Source organism: Saccopteryx bilineata, chromosome 3 (genome assembly GCF_036850765.1).
Source record: "Saccopteryx bilineata isolate mSacBil1 chromosome 3, mSacBil1_pri_phased_curated, whole genome shotgun sequence".
In the NCBI taxonomy this organism is placed as follows: domain Eukaryota; kingdom Metazoa; phylum Chordata; class Mammalia; order Chiroptera; family Emballonuridae; genus Saccopteryx; species Saccopteryx bilineata.
In genome coordinates, this window is record NC_089492.1 from 316,691,230 (window position 1) to 316,710,802 (window position 19,573).

A 19,573-nucleotide genomic window follows, 5' to 3' on the forward strand; every position below is an offset into this window, starting at 1 on the left:
CCCACCAGGGGCAACGCTCTGCCCACCAGGGGGCGATGCTCTGCCCCTCCGGGGCGTCGCTCTGTTGTGACCAGAGCCACTCTAGCGCCTGGGGCAGAGGCCAAGGAGCCATCCCCAGCGCCCGGGCCATCTTTACTCCAATGGAGCCTCGGCTGCAGGAGGGGAAGAGAGAGGAGAAGGAGAGGGGGGGGGGTGGAGAAGCAGATGGGCGCTTCTCCTGTGTGCCCTGGCCGGGAATCGAACCCGGGACCTCTGCACACCAGGCCGACGCTCTACCACTGAGCCAACCAGCCAAGGCCTAGCCCACTCTTTTATCATAAATCCTTTTCTCCTTTTGTATTGCAATTAGGGCGTTTTTCCAATTTGTTTTACATCACATGTATAGGTAGATATGTTACCCTTGAAATTCATCAGAGTGCAAAAGGGGATGTTACAAAACATTTGCCATAAAAAGAGAGACTTGGGTCTGGGAGCACCAAAGCACCACCGGTGTGGAGGGAGGAACACCACGAGAGATGGCAAGGGTAAAAGGAAACAGGACCCAAAGATGCAGGACACACTGTGGCCATATCAATAAAGGGGTCCCGAATGACCCCAGTGGAGCTAGGGGGAGAGGGAGTCAGGATACTACCTAGAACTGAGGTTTGTGTGAGGAAAGGAAAAAGGGGTCTGGAGGAGTTGAGCACAATGGCAAAGGAGCAGCGAAGACACAGCCTATGGGCCAGCTTAGGTGACAGACACGAGAACAGGCAGGGCTCAGAGGACAGGGAGGTAGAAGTTCAAAGGACTCTCACCATGGGAGTGACCCAGGCAGAACCTGAGAGGTACAGAGCTGTGGTCAGAGCATTGATTCAGCTCAGAAACGTGATTTCCAAGGACTGATCACCATTCAGTCCTTGGGTGTGGCTCCAGGAGGCTGAGGCTGGACTGCACACTGGAGATGCAGAGCCCAGCAGGGGGTCCAGCCTGGTTCCTGCTGTTGAGGGCAACACCCTCACCCACCGCCCCACCACGGGCCCTGCCCGCTGAATCATTGGGCCAGGGCCACTTTTGAAGATTAATCAACACCTGTTTAAACTTCTTTTGAATAAGTGAACGTATGGGAGGTCTTGGGGTGAAAATGAGAGTGAGCCCAGGTCAAAGTCTCCAGTGAGGGAGGGCGTGTGACGGGGTTTCCAGGTGACAGCGATGGGCAGGGGCAGAGACTGCCCAGCTGGAGAAGCCAAGATGACCTGCAAAGAGGAGCCCCCTCCCCCCCAGACCTGGAGCTTAGCCAGGTTTGTCATGGGAGGTCTCCTCCGGCCCTCTGCTCCTCACACGTGTGCCTCCATGGTCCTGTCTGGAACACTCCTCTCTCTCCTCAGCAGAGGCCTCCATTTTATTTATTTATTTTTTTTACAGGGACAGAGTGAGGGATAGACAGGGACACACAGACAGGAACGAAGAGAGATGAGAAGCATCAATCATCAGTTTTTCGTTATGACACCTTAGTTTCTCATTGACTGCTTTCTCATATGTGCCTAGACTGTGGGCCTTCAGCAGACCAAGAACTCCTTGCTTGAGCCAGCGACCTTGGGTCCAAGCTGGTGAGCTTTGCTCAAACCAGATGAGCCCGCGCTCAAGCTGGCGACCTCGGGGTCTCGAACCTGGGTCTTCCGCATCCCTGTCCAACGCTCTATCCACTGCGCCACCGCCTGGTCAGGCCAGATGCCTGTTTTAGCCTTTAGGACTCAGCCTGACGTCACCACCTCAGAGGGGCCTTCCCTGAACACCCCATTCTCTATTCTCTTTCACTACGCTCTGTTTGCTTTCTAGTACCACAGTTCATGTGCATCTGAGACATCATTACATTGGTAATGTTAATAATTTTCACTTGGGGTGCACAATAGGCAGAAGAAAGCCCCCCCTCGCGAGATGTCTACACCCGATCCCTGCAACTTGTAAGTGGAAACGGGTCTTTGCTGATGTGAGGAATGAGGAAGTCAAGGCTCTTGAGATTAGGAGATGACTCTGGGTTAGCCAGGCAGACCCAGGAAATCGCAAAGGTACGTATAAGAGGAAGAAGAAGATCAGAGTCAGACAGAGAGATTTGATGATACTGTACTACAGCTTTTGAAAATGGAGGAAGGAGCCATGAGCCAAAGAATGCAGGTGGCTTCTAAACGCTAGAGCAGGCAAGGACATGGACCCTCCCCTAGCGCCTCCAGAAGAACCAGCCTGCCAACACCTTGATGGTAGCCCAGTGAGATCGCTTTCAGACTGCCGACTTCCCGAACACTAAGGGAATAAACTAACATTGTTTTAAGCCACTAAATTTGTATAACTTGTTGCAGTGGCACCAGGAACAAATACAAGGTATAACACTTGAAATGATACAAATCCCAAGAGGCTAGGAAAAAATCATCAAGACTCAAAAGTTTTGAAGCCAGTGGACCAAGTGAATTAGAAACAATGCCATATGGCAGTGATCCCCTGTAGGCTGAGAGATAAAAACCTGTCACCACTGCAGTTAGTCTTCAACTAAACAAGTTTTTAATTAGACAATATCTTTGGCATACATTCTTGGCATAAAATATGCTATTTTTGTGTTTATGTATCTGATTACTTGTTTATTCTTGGCTCCTCTGCCTCTTGAGAGCTGATTCTTCACCTGAGTGCCCGGCAAGCGGAGGGCCAAGCAGTGTCTGTTGCTGCAGGAATTCTGACTGACAGGAGGAGGTGAGGAAGACGCGCTCCTTGAGAGGGCCCAGTGCCGGGAATTGCCCTGGAGACACCACCAAAGGCCTGGGGAGCAGGGCTGGGCACAGGCAGCCCCAAGGGCTGGGGATGAGGGGCACGGGGCGGGAGCCCAGCTGGGCCGGGCCCTGCCCTGCCTCTAGCTCAGCGGTTCTCAACCTGTGGGTCGCAACTCCGGCGGGGGTCAAACGACCAAAACACAGGGGTCGCGTAAAGTCATTGGAAAATACATATTTATTATACAATACATTTTTAAATAAAATATGTATTTTCTGATGGCTTTAGGCGACCCCTGTGTTTTGGTTGTTCGACCCCCACCGGGGTCGCGACCCACAGGTTGAGAACCGCTGCTCTAGCTGAATGCAGGCTCTGTACTAAATCACTCCCTCTCTCTAGGTGTACCGTCTAATAAAACCAGGAGACATTCCCTTTCCTAAGCATGCTCCTCAGTTCTCTGTGGTTCTACTGAGGGAAAGGAGGTGAAATGAGCTACATGAACTGCAATGAAATCTAGATGCTACTTGAAACTCAGGTAGCAAAGTCGAGTGCTTATGAAGGCCAGGCCAGAATGTGACTGCAGGGGGAGAGGGAACTGAGGTCTAAGGAACAGACATCAACCCAGGTGGAAACGCCAGCCCAGTGCCACCAGATCTTCTGAATTTTTTAAGAGAAATCTGGATTTTTGAGGAACTTTGCCCAATATTTAAATGTTGCCAACTAATTTTTTAAAACTTTAAACTGTGAGCCAAACAGACCCCATGAGTTGTTGATGTTTGCTCTCTGACAGGTAGCTTCTTGGAACTTGTCATGGCGGTAAAATAAGTTCTGTCCAAGCTATCGGGTCCCCAGGTGACTCTGAAGGACCAGGTGTCCCTGTTTGGGCCTTGGCCTCAGGACAGTGAAGGATGTCGTGGCTCTAGGTCTGTAAGCCTCTGTGATTGCCAGGTCAATGTCTGAGACAGCAACAGCACAGGCACAGCTCTGGTTATGACCCCTAATGTCGGCAGAAGCCCTTTCCCATACTAGCCTCACTGAATCTTTACAACCTGAGACACGGGTATGTTTATCCCTATTTTTCAGGTGAGGAGACTGAAGCATGCAGAGGAAAAGTGGCCTACCCAAGGTCACATGTCTAGGGAGTGGGAGAGCTGGGGCTCAGCCCTCCCCCCCACCCCCTGCCACACAGCTGGCAGTGGGGACCAGGGATCCGCCCAGGCCTCAGCACGGCCCCTCCCAGCCCCAGGCAGGTAGACAGAAAGCCTCTCACCAGACTCCGCTGACACAGCGAGTGGACAGCGCTCGGGGCATGATCTCCGAGCCCTGCTGCATGAAGCCCCCAACGGGGAACCAGAGGCTATTGCCCAGCGTGTACTGGTTCTCCAGGATGTGGGGGCGCGCCCGCAGGCACGGGTGTGGGTTATACCACTCGTACGGGCTCAGCCTGCAAAGAAACATTGTGGAGGAGTGTGAAGGGGGGAAGAAAAAAGGGAAAGAAACAGGAAAGAGACAGAGTATGGAGACCAGGAGAGATAGGGGAGAGACAGGAAATGGAGGAAAAAGAGACCAAGAGATGAACAGAGAAACACACACAGGGAGAAGAGGTAGAAAGAGAAAACATGGAGACGGAGAGGTCAAGAGACATCCAGAGACAGAGAGACATGGAGACAAGGCAGAAAGAGACACACAGAGAAAGAGAGAAAGTATGGAGGGAAGTGGCCCTGAGGGAGAACCCCAGAGCAGGTGAGAAGCCCAGGGGAAAATGCAGACACAGGCCTGGACTGAAGAACGGAGGGTGCAGGGAATCCAAGGCCCCAAGTGGAGTCCCAGGATGGTCCGAAAGATGATAGAATGTACAGGTCAGTCATGGGCCCCGGCTCAGGCCTCCTCCCTACCCCCTCTCCCCAGGCAGCAGGCAGGGAGCTCACCTGGCAGCCAGGAACAGGACACAGCTGACAGCCAGGTAGGCGAGAAGCATGAAGAGCCACACAGCAGGGGAGAAGGGGTCCAGGAAGGAGAAGTAGCCAGGCTTGCGCCCCTGTGGGGAGAGGGACTGAGACTCCGAGCCACTCTGACCTGAGCCAAATGCCAACCCCTATCCCGTCCCCCCAGGGGCCATGAGCCTGACAGGCCCTTCCCAGGTGCAGCCCACAGCCTCTACTTCTCTTGGGGATGCAGGCATCTGGACCCCACTACCTCCAACCTCCATGTCTCCATGGGAACTGTACCATGTGCACTCGGTAGAGGATGCTGATGCCCAGGGTCATGAAGGGTTTGGAGAAGTCGATGACCTTTTCCCGCTCAGCTGTGATGGTGAATGCAGCCACGGCCAGATCTGCCTTCTGCCAGAAGGGAAGCGGGGGAGGGGGAGATAGCCAGGCAGACAGACGGGCAGTTAGGGAGAAACACATGGAGCACAACTAAGAGAATATCAGAAGCCGAATGGGGCAAAGAGAAGAGGACAGGAAGGGTCAGGAGCCTGAACTAGTTCCAAGAATGCCCCAAATGGGACCCTCGTTACCTCATGTCTGCTGTAAGAGGCTTCTGGGGCTTGTTTCAGCCCCGCTGCCCCACACCATCCAATCCTTCCCACCCCAGTCAAGTTCATCATTAATGTGTTCCTTTATAAAACCTGCCACTAACCTTCACCCCCCACCACCAATCTAGGGTCCTGGAGACCACCTGGGATTGGAGTTGAGATGCCTGCACACCGACCCACTCAGGACCTTCTTGGGGCCTTGGTTTCTTCTGCCTTAGTTAACAACAGGTAACATTTGTCACATGCTTACTCTGTGCCAGGCTCCATGCCAGATAGCATGTGTACTCCTCCCTACAGCTCCCTGAAGGCCATGACTAGCCCCATTTTATGGATGGGGAAACTGAGTCTCAGAGAGGCAAAGGCAAGAGCTATGACCTCTCTTCTCCCGCCCCTGGCAGGCACTGGCAGCTTAGATGTGTGCATGAAGGCCCCCTCAGAATACAGGCCCAGTGCCCAGTTCCGCCGAGAGCACGGCCTCAGGGGAAGCTTCACGTGGTCTTGGTGAGAGAGGGGTGCCTAGGGTCCCAGCCTGAAGTGGGAAAGGGTGGGAGTGAGATGGGGTGAAACAGAGAGGGGTTTGGGTTGGGTTCTTGCTGGCACACCTGGAATCCCTGATCCAAAGGGTCCTCTCACTCTGGCCCATGCAGCCATTAGCTGGCCTTTGGCTGTGGGCAGGCAGGACACAGGCTAGGGAAAAACCTGGCGCTTCTCACCCCACCCCACCCAAGACACACACTGCACATGTGAGCACTGAACATGGTCACATCTATACCACCTCTCCCAGGTGCTCACCGTGCCAAAGCCACACGTGAGTGCCCAGACACAGGCTGACCAACGATGCACTGACACAGACAGGCAGGCAGATGTGTGCCCTGTACACAAGTATAGGAAGGAGCGCAGGAACACAGGGGAGCAGGCAGTCCTGAGAGGCATAGTGCCCACACTAGCACACACGGCCCTCACATGTGTACGCACATCACGGCCCAGGCAGGGCAGGGTGCTGGGAGGGGCCTGGTGCGGGGATGTGGAGCCTCAGCTTTGCCCTGAGCTCGCTGAGTGACCTCAGGCAGAGGTTTCCGCAGCTTGCTCATCTGTAAAATGGGGGTGAGGGTTGAGAACCGGATGCCAGGAAGTCCCTTCCAAGTATAATGACTCCACCCCCTAGGCCTCAAGTAAGCCCCAGCATTGACTCCAAACTCAAGCAGAGACCTCCCTCTGGGGCTGAAATAAGAGTCAAATTCCCGGGTCACTGACCAAGGAGGAGACATGCACTCACCCCGAAGGGATTGAGACTGAGAGCACATGAGGTAATACGGACCCAAGCAGAACCCAGGCAGGGAGAGAGGGCACATGCCTGAAAGATAACCAAAAGATAGAGAGGGGTGGCACAGGCTGAAAGTAAAACCACGGTCAGTGAAAGTGCACATTGCCCTAGAATGAAGCCCACAGTGAGGCAGAGTGAGACAGGTCTCAAGGACAATTTGATGATAGGGAGAGAAGACAGACCCAAAGGATAAACTATGAAGAGAGAGAAATGGCACAGGTCAAACAACTAACACAGGGCAAGGAAAAGATGGTGCCAGCCTCAGTATGACTTGGGAGCAGAGAGTGGCACAGCCTCAAAGCAGATTCAGAGACGGTGACATGTGGCAGGGGCACAGGACACGGCTGGATTCAGAGAATACCCTTGGGAATCCCTAGTTGTTGAGTGTAAGGAGTGAAATTTCCCCCCTTCTTGTGCCCTGGTACTTTTATGACTAACATGTAAATTGTCAAGAATAATCACAGCTAACACAGGAATCCAGTTATTTTTATGCACCCACGGGAGCTGTGTCCTGGCGAGGCCCTGCTTGGGGGCCTGAGTCACCATTTCAGAAAGCAAGAGGCAGTGGCTTCTCAGAGGGAGGGTCAAGAGGACCCAGGCTGTCCCCAGGCCAGTTACTCAGCACACTTCTCCCTTCGGCGGCACAGCTCCCAGCTCCTTTCTGTTTCATCCCTGGCCACCTCACTGTCTTCCTCACCCACTCCTGAGACCTGGCCTCGGGCCCAGCACTGGGCGGGCCTGTTTCTCTTTCCCATATTCTCCACATCTCCTCCAGTGGCAAGGCAGCAGCTCCGCTTCCAAAACACTCCTTCAATCTGTCCACTTCTCTCCACCTCCACTCCCAGACCCAGACAACCAGGATCTTTCTCTTGACAACAGCATTAGCCTGCCTGGCCTCCCTATCAACACTCATAACCGCAAATCCAAAGGGAGAGTCCCTTGTTTAAAACCCATTAGTGGCTTACCAAACCCATCCCAAACTGATCTAGGACCAAACCTTTTCACAGCCAAGAGGCTTTACATAATCTGAGACACACCTGCCCACTGGCCTCACTTCATGGCCTTTTCCTTCACTCACAAGACTCCAGCCCACAATGGCCACTTTTTGTACTTTGTTTTACTGTATTTTATTTGAGAGAGGCAAGGAGAGAGAGAGACAGGGAGAGAGACAGAGACAGGAACATAGAGACAGGAACATCAAGCTGCTCCTGTATGTGCCCTGACTGGAGAATCGAGCCAGCAACTTCCAAGCTCCAGGACGATGCTCCAACCAATAATGTATCTGGCCAGGGTTCAATTTTTATTGATTTTTTTTTTTTTAAAGAGAGAAAGAGAGAGAAAGGGAGAGAGATGGGAGGGAGAAGGGAAGCATTCATTTGTTGTTCTACTCAGTCATGCATTCTGGTTTCTTCCGGAGTACCCTGATGGGGGATAGAACCTGCAACCTGTTGTTTTGGGATGACACTCTTAACCAACTGAGCTAACTGACCAGGGCCACCTTTTGAACTTTAACAGCAGGCTTAGGGCTTTTGCATGTGCGGTTTTTTTTGGTTTTTTTTTTTGTATTTTTATGAAGCTGGAAACGGGGAGAGACAGTCAGACAGACGCCCGCATGCGCCCGACCGGGATCCACCCGGCACGCCCACCAGGGGCAACACTCTGCCCACCAGGGGGCGATGCTCTGCCCCTCCGGGGCGTCGCTCTGCCGCGACCAGAGCCACTCTAGCACCTGGGGCAGAGGCCAAGGAGCCATCCCCAGCGCCCGGGCCATCCTTGCTCCCATGGAGCCTTGGCTGCGGGAGGGGAAGAGAGAGACAGAGAGAAAGGAGGGGGGGGGGTGGAAAGGCAGATGGGCGCCTCTCCTGTGTGCCCTGGCCGGGAATCGAACCCGGGACCTCTGCATGCCAGGCCAACGCTCTACCACTGAGCCAACCGGCCAGGGCCTGCATGTGCCTTTCCCCGGCTCCTCCTTACCCTTCGAGGCTTAGCTCATACCTCACCCCTTTGGCCCTCCCCACAACAGCCTCCACACCTCACTTACCCCACACACAGTCATCTCCCTCACCTACACTGCTCACAAATATTAGGGGATATTTTATCACTTCATATTCATTTTGAAATATCCCCTAATTTTTGTCAGGAGCACATTACCCTGTTTCATATCCTTCTTAGCACTACTGGAGATGACCTTATTTACGTGTGTGTGTGTGTGTGTGTGTGTGTGTGTGTGTGTGTGACAGAGACAGAGAGAGGGACAGATGGGTACAGGCAGATAGGAAGAAAGAGAGATGAGAAGCATCAACTCTTAACTGTAGCACTTTAGTTATTCATTGATTGCTTTCTCATATGTGCCTTGACTGGGAGGTTCCAGCTGAGCCAGTGACCCCTTGCTCAAACCAGCAACCTTGGGTCCAAGCTGGTGAGCCTTGCTCAAACCAGATGAGCCTGCGCTCAAGCTGGTGACCTTGGGGTTTCGAACCTGGGTCCTCCACATCCCAGTCCGATGCTCTATCTACTGCACCACTGCATGGTCAGGCACTTTATTTACTTTTTTTTTTTTTTTTTTTTTTGTATTTTTCTGAAGCTGGAAACGGGGAGAGACAGCCAGACAGACTCCTGCATGCGCCCAACTGGGATCCACCCGGCACGCCCACCAGGGGTGACGCTCTGCCCCTCCGGGCGACGCTCTGCACAACCAGAGCCACTCTAGCACCTGGGGCAGAGGCCAAGGAGCCATCCCCAGCGCCCGGGCCATCTTTTGCTCCAATGGAGCCTTGGCTGCAGGAGGGGAAGAGAGAGACAGAGAGGAAGGAGAGGGGGAGGGGTGGAGAAGCAAATGGGCGCTTCTCCTATGTGCCCTGGCCAGGAATCGAACCTAGGTCCCCCGCACGCCAGGCCTACGCTCTACCGCTGAGCCAACCGGCCAGGGCCTACTACCTGGTTTTGAACAAGTCTGGCCTCTCAGAACAAACCCAAGGCTGCTCTGGCTCTGCACAAAATCCCTGGGCCTCTCGCTGCCCTTGTGCCGGCTATTTTCTGATCTTTGCACCTTTAAGCATGCCACGCCCTTTGCCTGAGATGCCCCACCCAGCCTTGCAAAACCGGACCTCATCCACCCTTCCATGGTCCCCTCAAGCCTTCCTTCCTCTGCTATTTCTCCATGACCCCCACACACATGCCAGACACCCCTGATCTTGGCATTTAGCTCAATTTGGAAAATATCTTAACTTCTCTGTCTCTGCTACTAAAACTTCAAAGGCAGGGCCAGTAGGACTCATCCTGTCTCCTCTGCTGAAAGCCCAGGAACGTCACACTTCCTCTAGGAGTCTCCCAACAGAGGAGCCTCTACTTCCCTGGGCCTGGTGGAAGGAACTTCACACTGGTCTGGAAGCCCACATTTACACAGCACTTACCCCTGGCAGAGTTCCAGGGCTTCCCCTTCCTGGAGTATCTCCTTCAGTCCCCCGAGCAACCCTCATGGAGAGGGACTAGCATGGAAGCCATTTTACACGGGAAGAAACCGAGGCACAGTGAAGGTAAGGACCTTGCTCTAGTGGACCCCAGGATTCAGAACCATTCACCCTCTGAAGGGACTTCATCTGTCTGCTGCTCCCACCCCTCCTTCCATACCCAGGGTCCAGGTCTGAGGTCAGAGTCCAGGTGTGCAACCCCTCCCTACTTCCAGGGAGCCCAGAAATGAGTGCTGAGTAACTAGAAAAGAGAGCGAACCCTTGAGCCTCCCATGAACAGGCAGCCTCTGCCCTCTCCCTAACGACATTCCCAGCAGAAGCCCAAGAGTATCCTTGGCAGCCTCCCCGCTCCTCCTTGCACCTAGCCTCAAACCCTCATGATTCCACCCCCGCCCCGGTCCCTCTGGAACCAGGCTGCTTCTCCCACTTCCACTACCCCTGCCTGGGTCACATCTCTCAGGACTGGAAAGCCGTCTCTGCCTCTCCGGCCTCCCCGGCAGGCAGCCTGAGGAACCCCAGAAACTACAACCTAGCCACACCACCCCCTCCTTACATGCTGCAATAACCTGCATTCTTCTTACACTCTCAGCCAAAGTGCTCTCCAGCCCCCCACCCTTATCCCCCACAGCTTCAGACAAAATGTTCGCGTTCCCCAAAAATGTATATTGAAATCTTTTCCCTCATGAATGGGATTACTGTCCTTATAAAAGAGGCTCCAGAGGGCTCCCTCGCCCCTTCCACCACATAAGAGGGACACAGTGAGAAGACAGCCACCTACGAGCCTTCACCAGACCCCGAGTCAACCAGCACCTGGATCTTGGACTTCCCAGCCTCTAGCACTGTTGACGAATGTTGTTCACAAGCCCCTAGAGCTTATGGTATTTCGTTAGAGCAGCCTGAACAGATGGAAATAGCTGCCATCTCACCCTGCCTTCTCATGTTGCAGCCACTCTGCCCTTTCCATCTGCTCATTCCTTCACCTGCTCAACAGATGTTTGTGGAACATCCACCACTGGCCATACTCAGTTCCAGCTTTGGAAATATAGCAGTAAATATAAAAATATGTCAAGTAGTGACACATGCTATGAAGAAAAATAAAGCGGGGTAGCACGATCCAGATTGCCACCCACCCCCACCATAGGGAGGTCTTGCTATAAATGTGAAGGAAGTACAGGAGTGAGGCATGAGAAAACTGGGGAGAAAGTTCCAGGCTGAGCGCCAATGGATACAGCAGTGGTCAGATTCAGCTGGTTCGCACTGGTTCGGCAGAACAGATACCTAATTTTTTGTTGAGTTCAGCAAACCGGTTGTTAAAATGGCACTTATAATCAGAGTTCATGGTAGGTGCCTGGGCAGCCACCCAATGTGGGAATCACAAATATACATTCCATACTCTTTTTTAACATTCATCTGCACAAGAGCATGTTCTAAGCACCTGTAGGAATGTTCATTCCGTCCATAGGTGAAGGACTGGGATCCTACTCCTACAGTGAAAAGATGGTTAAGGATAAGACACACAGCCAATCATGCTCGGATAAAAGGGAAAAAAATTGCCAGTAAGAATGCCAGTCAAGAAGCAATATGGAGCCCTGGCCAGTCGGCTCAGCGGTAGAGCGTTGGCCTGGCGTGCGGGGAACCTGGGTTCGATTCCCGGCCAGGGCACATAGGAGAAGCGCCCATTTGCTTCTCCACCCCCCACCCCCTCCTTCCTCTCTGTCTCTCTCTTCCCCTCCCGCAGCCAAGGCTCCACTGGAGCAAAAGATGGCCCGGGCGCTGGGGATGGCTCCTTGGCCTCTGCCCCAGGCGCTAGAGTGGCTCTGGTCACAGCAGAGCGACGCCCCGGAGGGGCAGAGCATCGCCCCCTGCAGAGCATTGCCCCTGGTGGGCGTGCCAGGTGGATCCGGTCAGGTGCATGCGGGAGTCTGTCTGACTGTCTCTCCCCATTTCCAGCTTCAGAAAAATACCAAAAAAAAAAAATTAAATAAAATAAATAAATAAATAAAAAATAAAAGAAGCAATATGGCCTGACCAGGCAGTGGCGCAGTGGATAGAGCGTCGGACTGGGATGTGGAGGACCCAGGTTCGAGACCTCGAGGTCGCCAGCTTGAGCGCGGGCTCATTTGATTTGAGCAAGGCTCACCAGCTTAGACTCAAGGTCGCTGGCTCAAGCAAGGGGTCACTCAGTCTACTGTAGCCCCCCGGTCAAGGCACATATGAGAAATCAATCAATGAACAACTAAGGAACCGCAACAAAAAATTGGTGTTTCTCATCTCTCTACCTTGTCTATCTGTCCCTATCTGTCCCTCTCTGTGACTCTCTCCATCTTTCTCACAAAAAAACCAACAACCCCCCCCAAAAAAAAAGTCATTAGGGCAAAGAACCAGTTGTTGAATTATTTGAACCCCACCACTGCGGTACAGCCCTGACGTCCCTGACGTGGGAAAAGACTTGCAATCCTGGGTGGCTGGGGCAGAATGAGAGGCATGAAAAATGCAGTGGAGTGGGGCCGGGGCCAGAGCCAGGCAGGGTCTTGCAGGACATAGTAAGGGGGCTGGATTACAGGACATCCCATTGGAGGGTGTGAGAAGGGGGTGATGTGAGCAGGGGGGTGATGGGATATGACTGCCATGAGAGTAAACCACAGAGACAAGGATGGAAGTGGGGAGGGGGAGGGATGAATTACAATGGCCATAAGATGCTGGGGTTGGAGCTAAGTGGCAGCAGAGAGAGGAGATCAGACATGGGTTTCATTCCAAAGTGGAGACAGACAGATTTGTAAATGCTCCAAGTTCCTTCCAGGCTCTTCTCCTATCTACCTACCTACCTATTAGGTGAGAGGAGGAGAGATAGTGAGGCAAACTCCAGCATGCACTCAGACCAGGATCCACCCAGCAACCCTGTCTAGGGCTGATGCTCGAATACTGAGCTATTTTTAGTGACTAAGGCTGACACACTCGGACCAACTGAGCCATCCTCAGTGCCAGGGCCACGCTTGAAATAATTGAGCCACTGGCTTCAGAAGGGGAAGAGAGAGAGAAGAGGGAGAGGAAAGGGGAGAGAATCAGATGGTTGCCTCTCCTGAGTGCTCTGACCAGGACTCAAACCTGGGACATCCATATAGTAGGCCAATGCTCTCTCCACTGAGCCACTGGCCAGGGCCTCCTCTCCTCCTTAGAACCCCTTCCCATCTCCTCCTCTTTCCCCTTCATTTTCCAACAGATAGATATTTGTTAAAGGAGACTTCCCTTCCCAAGAGAACTTTGACAGTAGTTTAGTACCCAGAATGAAGTCAGGAAGAATTCAAATGATGAGCCACCAGCATTGCTGTCTAAATGCCTAAAAACCAACCAAACCACTTGTGACTATTCCACAGTCCAAACCTGCCTTCTACGTCAGCTCTGGTAGAACTGTGCTTCTGCTTTGCCCTAGGCTCCCTCAGCCTCTGCCAAGAGGGGGTACGAAAGCAAGGCTGCAAGGCTGGAGGAGAAACAGAGCTGCTCGCTCCTGTCTACTCTCCAGTCCCAGCCTCCTTTAGGTACCACAGCAGTGGTTCTCCCTGGGGCAGCAGAGGAATCCAGTTCGCAGCTCCCTGACACTTGCAAAAACCGGCCTTACTGAGCTTGGGGATACCACAGCTAGTTGGCGAGTGCCTTCCCTCTATTTCCAGTAGTTTTTTTTTCCCTCCAGAACTAGGGACATAGCCACTCCCTACCTTGCTCCTCCATGATACTCAAGAGCAAGTCCAACCCACCTGCCTAATGTTATAAATAATGTTTTACAACTGAAGAATTGAGTAGTTGTGTCAATATGGCCCAAAAGCCAAAAATATTTACTATCTGGCCCTTTATAGAAGAAGTTTTCTGACCCCTGCCTTGGAGTTCAACTTTGTCCCTCCAAGCTACTTAGAGAATGACTTTATTCCTAATATATAATTCTCTTCATTCAAGTACCTGGCACAGCTCGTCTCCTGGCAGGATCCTGACGATACAAAAATGACAACACCCAGGTTGCATGAGCGCTCAGGCCACGTGCTCGCTCACTGCCCGCGAGCAGCTAGCTGTTCAGTCTCTAAGAAGGCCCACTAATGAGCAGTTTCTCAAAAGGATAATAGCTGGTTCTGCAGAGAGAGCATGATTTGCTCCCAAACCCTAGACTGATGCTGAGTCACCTCTGGGTGGCCGCATCCCTACTAGCCACCAGCTTTCTTCACAACCCTGGATCTGCTGCTTGCACACAGCCTGCCCTGGGTCTCCCTCAGAATGAAAAGCCAAATAGGTTGTTTGGCAAATGGGCTGAAGTAGCACACTCAACTCTGACCCAAGTAGAAGTTGCTGCCCAAATCCAAAAAACACCAAACGTTGCAGCCAAGCAGTGTCTCTACTTCCCAGCTCTGCTTTTCAGCTCAGTTGGGCCCCTAATCTGAGTCCCTAAGGTTTAATCTTTCCAACATCTTCCCCTGTTCCCTCAGCCCTTAGCCTTCCTAAGCCGCTACCTCCATGCCCCTTTGTCTTTTTTTAATCTTTGTCAGCTGGTTAACTCCTTTTTTTTTTTGACAGAGACAGAGAGAGTCAGACAGATAAGGAGGGAGAGAGAAGCATCAAGTCTTCGTTGCGGCATCTTAATTTGTTCATTGATTGCTTGCTCATTGATTGTTTTCTCATATGTGCCTTAATGGGGAGGGGGCTACAGCAGAGCGAGTGAACCCTTGCTCTAGCCAGCGACATTGGGCTCAAGCCAGCGACCATGGGGTCATGTCTATGATCCCACGCTCCAGCTGGATAAGCCTGTGCTCAAGCCAGCGACCTCAGGGATTTGTACCTGGGTCTTCTGCATCCCAGGCTGATGCTCTATCCATTGCGCCACCTCCTGGTTAACAACTGTCACATAGAATTCTCTCTGTTCAAGTAGCTGGTATTTTTGTCTCCAAACTGGAGACTGACTGACAGATGTCAGTAGTGGGTTTGGTTTACTATGACCCTCTTCCTACTCAATGAAGTGGGCCAGCCGATACTGTGTGAACTGTCATGGATGGAGCAAGAGAGCTGAAGGTGTCCTGAAGCAAGACCGAAGGCATGGCTGTGCTCCTGGCTTCCAGTGGTCCTGGGAAAGAGGCTTGGAGAAAAAGCATTTGCCAGGTCAGTAGCTCACACCAGCTGCCAAGGGCTGTGTTGACCTGCTCTAGTAAAGACACTTCATTGGGTGAACTAGAATTGGAGTCACCACCTGATTACATTTATAATAACTCAGTCATTCTTTAAGAACCATCTACCTTCTACACAGACCAAACAGACCAATTGAACCGGATGAGATCACTGTCCCTGCTTCTTTCAAGCCATTCACAGGGGCATTACTTGGTATAATTCCCCCTACAGGATGTAGAATTGCTTTTGGATTACTATCCTGGTAAAGACAGGGAATTTCCACTTGGCTCTTGCTACCATAATGGCCCTGACTCCATGGCTCAGCTCTGCCAGCTGCCACATGTATCTATTCCAATTATATAACCAGGACCTGGCAAAACACAAGGTGGGTCCACAGGCCTAGTTGGCCTATTCTGAGTTGAACTTGGGCTCACACCCCATCTATTACCTGACCACATAAATCACACTGTGGTCTACCAGTTAAAGCAGGGAAAATCAGAATGATCTGCCATCTATAAAAATGGCAGGGGGTTGTCTAAATATCTAAAAGCCAATCAAAACCCTCAGTACTGAGAAGGAGCCTGTCTAGAAATGGGTATAGCCTTTCTAGGAAGCAGTTTAACAATATCTAACCAAAGACACACAGAGGGTCTCCCTCTTTCATGTTGTCAGAGAATCAGTCAATCAGCTACAATACAGGCAAAGCTGGTGCATTAAGATGGTTGTTTACGGTTGTTTATAACAGTACAGACAAAAAAAAATACTTGGAAACAACCAAATATAAAAAATGTTTGGCCTTGCTCTGGTCGGCTAGCTCAGCGGTAGAGCACCGGCCTGGTGTGTGGAAATTCCAGGTTCGATTCCCGGCCAGGGCACACAAGAGAAGTGCCCATTTGTTTCTCTACCTTTCCCCCTCTCCTTTCTATCTCTCTCTTTCACTCCCATAGCCAAGGCTCCATTGGAGCAAAGTTGGCCCGGGCACTGAGGATGGCTCCATGGCTTCTGCCTCAGGTGCTAGAATGGCTCTGGTTGCAACAGAGCAATGCCCTGAATGGGCAGAGCATCGTCCCCTAGTGGGCATGCCAGGTATATCCCGGTCGGGCACATGCAGGAGTCTCTCTCTGCCTCCCTGATTCTCACTTCAGAAAAATACCCCCCCCAAAAAATGTTTTGGCCTTGGCAAGTTGGTTCAGTGGATAGAGCATAGGCCCAGCATATGGATGTCCCAGGTTTGATTCTGGTCAGGGCACACAAGGGAAATGATCATCTGCTTCTCTCTCCTCCCTCTTCTCTCCCTCTTTCTCTCCCACAGCCAGTGACTCGAATGGTTCAAGTGTCGGCCCCCAGCACTAAGGATAGCTCTGTTGTTCCCAGCACATCAGCCTTAGGAGCTAAAAAAAAGCTTGGTTGATTTGAGCATCAGCCCCAGACAGGATTGCCAGGTGAATTCTGGTTGGGGTGCATGCAGGAATCTGCCTCACTATCTTCCCTCCTCTCACTTAAAAAAAAATAATAATTCACTAGTTATAGTATGTCCACACAGGGATTAATAGGCAGTCGTATAATATCCTGTTTAGGTGAAAACAGTAAGATACCATTTTTAGCCTTTCAGATTGGCAAAAACTTTTAAAAAAGATTGATAATACCCATTGTTGTCAAGAGTGTGGGAAATTTGACATTCTAGTGCACTCTGGTGAAAATATAAATTGGTGGAACCTTTCTGAACAGCCATCTGGCAGTATAAACTTAAAAAATGTTCATACTTTTTGACCCAGTGCTTCTACTGCTTACAATGCATCCCTCAAGAACACACCCACAAATCCACAGGCCTAGCTGATGGTGGCATTGTCTATACTAGCGAAAACTGGAAATCACCCAAATATCCATCAATAAGAAATGAGTTAAATAATCTATGATATGGGCCTGACCGGTTGGCTCAGCAGCAGAGCATCAGCCCAGTGTATGAAGTCCCAGGTTCGATTCCCAGTCAGGGCACAGAGGAGAAGTGACCATTTCCTTCTTCACCCCTCCCCTCCCCTCTCTCTTCCCCTCATGAAGCCATGGCTCGAATGAGCAAGTTGGCCCTGGACGCTGAGGATGGCTCCATGGCCTTGCCTCAGGTGTTAAAAAAAGCTTGGGTGCCAAGCAATGGAGCAGTTGTCCCAGATGGGCAGAACATCAGCCCCCTAGTGGGCTTGCCAGGTAGATCCCGGTCAGGGCACATGTGAGAGTCTCTCTCCACCTCCTTGCCTCTCACTTGATTAAAATAATAATAATAATAATAGTGCATGATGCCTAACCAGTGGTGGCACAGTGGATAGAGCATTGACCTAGGATGCTGAGGACCCAGGTTCAAAACCCTGAAGTTGCAGGTTTGAGCATGGCTCATCTGACTTGAGCATTGGATCATAGACATGATTTCATGGTCACTGGTTTGGCTGGAGTAACCCCCCTCTGGTCAAGGCATGTATGAGAAGCAATCAATGAACAATTAAAGTAATATAACTGAGTTGAAGCTTCTCATCTCTCTCCCTTCCTGTCTGTTTGTCTCTGTCTCTCTCTAGCAAAATAATAATAATAATGCATGCCCAGCCACACAATAAAATGTATATTTCTCCACATGAATTTATTTTTTTTAAGTTTAGTGAGAGGAGGGGAAACAGAGACAGACTCCCACATGCGCCCCGACCAGGATCCACCCAGCAAGCCCACTAGTGGGCGATGCTCTGCCCATCAGGGGCCATTGCTCCCTTGTAACCGGAGCCATTCTAGTGCCTGAGGCAGAGGCCATGGAGCCATCCTCAGCGCCCGGGCCAACTTTGCTTCAATGGAGCCTTGGCTGCAGGAGGGGAAGAGAGATAGAGAGAAAGGAGAGGAGGAGGGGTGGAGAAACAGATGGGTGCTTCTCTTGTGTGCCCTGGCCGGGAATTGAACCCAGGACTTCCACACGCCAGGCCAACACTCTACCACTGAGCCAACCAGCCAAGATCAGAACTATAATATATTTCTTAGCACCTGAGGCAGAGGCCATGGAGCCATCCTCAGAGCCTGAGGCAAACTCATGAGCTAATTGAGCCATGGTTGCATGAGGGGAAGAGAGAGAGAAGGGGGAGGGGTGCAGAGGCAGATGGTCACTTCCCGTGTATCCTGACTGAGAATTGAACTCGGGACTTCCACACACTGGGCCGACACTCTACTGCCGAGCCAACCCGCCAGGGCCTCCACTTGAATTTCAAATAGTCATCTCAAAGGATCCCTGTCCTGAGATAACTTATTTCCCCAACACCACCAAACTGCTCCTCTCACATCCTTCCATGATGCAAACTGGCCTCACCATTCTCCCAGCTGTTTAGGCCAAACCCTACCATCACCCTTGGTCCCTCTCTCCCACGTGCACATATCTGATCCAGCCACCACTTAAGCACAAGCCAGCATCTTCTCTGTCTTCCAAATCCATCAATGGCTTTCTAAATGGACAATTCTGTTTCTACTCTTTACCCAGTATAGTTATTTCTCAACAGAGTAGCAAGAGTAAAAATTTTTTTAAGAGAAAGACAGACAGACATAGAGACAGAAAGACAGGTAGTGAGAGAGATGAGAAGAGAGAGAGATGAGAAGCATCAGCTTGTAGTTGTGACCCTTTAGTTGTTCACTGATTGCTTCTCATACATGTCTTGACTGGGGGGCTCCAGCCGAGCCAATGACCCCTTGCTTAAGCCAGCGACTTTGAGCTCAAGCCAGCAACCATGGGATCATTCTGATGTTCCCGCACTCAGCCCGGCAACCTTGGGATTTCAAACCTGGGACCTCAGTGTTCCAGGTTGACACTGTATCCACTGTGCCACCACCGGTCAGGAGAGAGTAACAATTTTTAAATGATTTAAAAATTGCCCTAGCTGGGTGGCTCAGTTGGTTAGAGTATCGCCCCTATGTCCCAGGGGCATGGATTTGATCCCTGGTTGAGGAACATACCGGAATCAAGCAATGAATACATGAATGAGTGGAACATCAAATCAATGTTTCTCTCTCCCTCCCTCTCTCTGAAAAATCAATCAATCAATAACAAATTTTAATTGCATCAAGGTTGCATATCCATACAATGGAAGAAAATGAATGGAGCACCGAAAATAAATAGAGCACTGATAGATGCTACAATGGGGATGAACCTTGAACACATTACGCTGAGTGGAAGAAGCCAGACACAAAAGACCATGTATTAGATGATTCCATTTACATGAAATATTATTAGTAAATAAATCCATTGAGACAGAGAGCAGATTGGTGGTTGCCAGGGGCTTGGGAAAGGAGAATGGGGACTTTTCAATGGGGATCGGGTTTTCTTTCAGGACTCATCACAAATGTTTT

At 51.3% G+C, this 19,573-nt stretch overlaps 1 protein-coding gene across 6 annotated transcripts in view; it reads right to left on the minus strand.

Annotated features, from left to right (window-relative positions):
• The window catches only part of GRIK5 (glutamate ionotropic receptor kainate type subunit 5), a 69,709-nt gene that overhangs the window by 14,201 nt on the left and 35,935 nt on the right, over positions 1-19,573 (minus strand). For 5 of the 6 annotated variants that reach the window (XM_066271937.1, XM_066271933.1, XM_066271932.1 and 2 more), the window contains 3 exons: positions 4,962-5,153; positions 4,662-4,771; positions 4,004-4,177 (listed from right to left, as the gene is read on the minus strand). In XM_066271937.1, the coding sequence (XP_066128034.1) occupies positions 4,004-4,177; positions 4,662-4,771; positions 4,962-5,153 (476 nt within the window). The remainder of the gene's footprint in view (positions 1-4,003; positions 4,178-4,661; positions 4,772-4,961; positions 5,154-19,573) is intronic. The other variant, XM_066271934.1, reaches the window with a different exon arrangement.